Raw genomic sequence first — 2606 nt, 5'->3', positions numbered from 1 at the left:
GGATTCCCATGAGACATCCTACTGTATCCAAGATTTTCACATGGTACTGGCAACTGTTACTTAATGGAGATACACGTTCTATAATGGCAGCTGGAGGCTGGCACTTTGAATGCCGCCAGATACTCCTGTTTAGACACCTAATAACTCCTTTTTGAATGTAGGTGAGTTGAATGCCTTCCTATCCTAAAGTCTTGATCTTTCCTATGTTCCTCTGGCAATGTGTCAATGCTTCTTCTGAGGTGAGACATTTGTGGATGGTTATTTAGCTGATGGAAACTGACCTAGGAGTTGGGGTGAAATAGCTTCATTCTCATTTTAAAGAAAGCCCCTTTAACCTCCCTGTTCCTAAGGCTGTAGATAACAGGGTTCAATATTGGGGTCACCACAGAATAGAACAGAGACAGCACCTTGTCCACATCCAGGGAATAGCTGGATTTGGGACGTATGTAGATGAACACAGCTGTCCCATAGAACAACGTCACTACAGTGAGATGTGAGAAGCAAGTGGAGAATGCTTTATACCTTCCTTTGGCAGACCTGATTTTGAGGATGGAGGAAATGATGAGACTGTATGACACCAAAATGAGCAGGAAAGGCATCAGGATGACAAAGGCAGCAGCCAGAATGATCTGTAGCTCATTCCAGTAAGTGTCCACACACACCAGCGTCAGCACTGGCTGGATCTCACAGAAGAAATGGTTTATCACATTGGAGCCACAGAAGGGCAAAGAGAAGATAAATGTAGTGTGTCCAAGGGCCACAAGGTTGCCACATATCCATGAAGAAGCAGCCAGCTGCATGCATGCCTTCTTGTTCATGATTTCCATGTAATGCAGAGGGTTGCATATGGCTTGGTAGCGGTCATACGCCATAGCAGCTAAGAGGCAGCACTCAGTTGCCCCAAAGAACAGAAAGAAATACATCTGTGCAGCACAGCCTGCAAAAGAGATGGATGCATCACTTGAGAGAAGATTGACCATCACTCTGGGAAGCGTGACAGAGGTGTAGCAGATCTCCAGAAATGACAAGTTCCTGAGGAAGAAGTACATGGGGGTGTGGAGGACAGGGTCCATGTTAATTACAAGAAGAATAAGTAGGTTTCCCAGCACCGTGGCAATGTAAATACATAGAAATAGGATGAAGAACATGACTTTCACATCTGGGCGATGAGAAAAACCCAGGATAACAAACATGATTGCAGAAGTTTTATTCCCAGTGGTCCTTTCCTCAGAGGATTTCATCTTGAAACAATAAAGACACAGTGACAACAATGGAGCAGTACTGTACATTTCTTAAGCCAAACCAAATAGCTCTCTCTTGCTAGTAGAAGCTTACATGAAATCCAGGGAAACAATTCCAGTCCTAAAGCAAGACATCTACTGCTCTTTGAGAAGACCTGACAGTGTGCACCCAGGCCACCAGCTGCCATGCAGAGAAGACAGGGTGTGCTCCTGTGGATCTTGTGTCACATTTGTGAGCCTTGCATTGACATACTGGATAGGCCATGATGCCTAAATCCATAGAGCTGTGCTTAGGCTTCTCAATCACTCATGGGATGTCTGTGTTTCAGATGCTAAAATCTTAGATGCCTTGGTAAGGACAAATCTCACCCAAGCTGTCCCACAGCCCTTAAGTCTGTTTTTTATTCATCCCACCTATTTGATATTGTCTGATGTCTGTGTTATGTGCATGTTCTGTTAGAATAACAGTTCACCTCCAGAGGATTTTAGTTTAAATTAACAGTTTCATACAGTTGTCAATAGCTTTGGGTCATATTTTACAGCATGGTACAGCCCCTACTTTAAGTTGGGACCTCATTTACTCAGTGAAGCAAGTCTGTGGATGTGAATGAAGTTTTTAGGAAGGCAGGAAAGACAGATAAGACCTTTAGAAAGTAAAAGGTAATCCTTTATCTTTGGTACCCAAACTTAGGTAGACAAGGTTTCCTTCAGGCTTTCAAAGGAACCTTCTTCCTTCCACTGACCATAAAGGAAACCTCAATGACAGAATGCTTAACTTTCACATGATCACATTTGGTAAGATGGATCCTACTCTTAGGTGAGCCCCTAAAGATAAGGTGGATCCAAAGCATGATTCAAACTGCTGTGCAGCTAGATTTTTGGTTTAGCACGTCTGAAGTGGCCCCTTTGGTGACTTTTTACTTCATTTTTCATCATTGTTTATAGAGGGAGGCCACAGAGCTCAGGATCCTAGTATAACTCCTCAAGTTGGGTGCTGTGGAAGTCATCCCTTCCTCATTCTCACTGACTCTATTTGACCAGTCTACATTTACTTTTCCAGAATTTTTTCCCAACCTTCTATTCTACCCTTTGGCACACCTCAGCCTGCCTCTACTCTCTCTGGCAATTTGCTTTCAAGTGAGCACTCTTTCACTTGTAGGTTTTATTTCTAATAAAAGCCTGGATTGCTGTTAGTATGCATTTTCTAAAGAAACTTTGCATCCTGCATTCATGTTTCATGTTTTTACAACCAACATCCATTAGAGACAGGTTATCACTCTAATTCATGTCCGTTGTAAATTTTCTCTTTAACTTCCCTCAGGATTCTGCCTTGAGAATGCAGATGCCCAAGTCTAAAATGTGCTG

General features: G+C 42.9%; 1 protein-coding gene across 1 annotated transcript; it reads right to left on the bottom strand.

The window, feature by feature from the left end:
* Positions 1-281: 281 nt before the first annotated feature.
* LOC311194701 (olfactory receptor 10C1-like) lies at positions 282-1193 on the bottom strand (the record flags this gene model as incomplete). Its single annotated transcript, XM_084267901.1, has 1 exon — positions 282-1193. One exon carries the CDS (start codon positions 1191-1193, stop codon positions 282-284), a length of 912 nt encoding a protein of 303 aa, XP_084124027.1.
* Between the last annotated feature and the right edge of the window lie 1413 nt (positions 1194-2606).

Source organism: Gallinula chloropus (assembly GCF_964237585.1).
Source record: "Gallinula chloropus genome assembly, chromosome: 9".
In the NCBI taxonomy this organism is placed as follows: domain Eukaryota; kingdom Metazoa; phylum Chordata; class Aves; order Gruiformes; family Rallidae; genus Gallinula; species Gallinula chloropus.
Note: the sequence above shows the minus strand (reverse complement) of the source record. Positions and strands in the feature narration are given on the sequence as shown.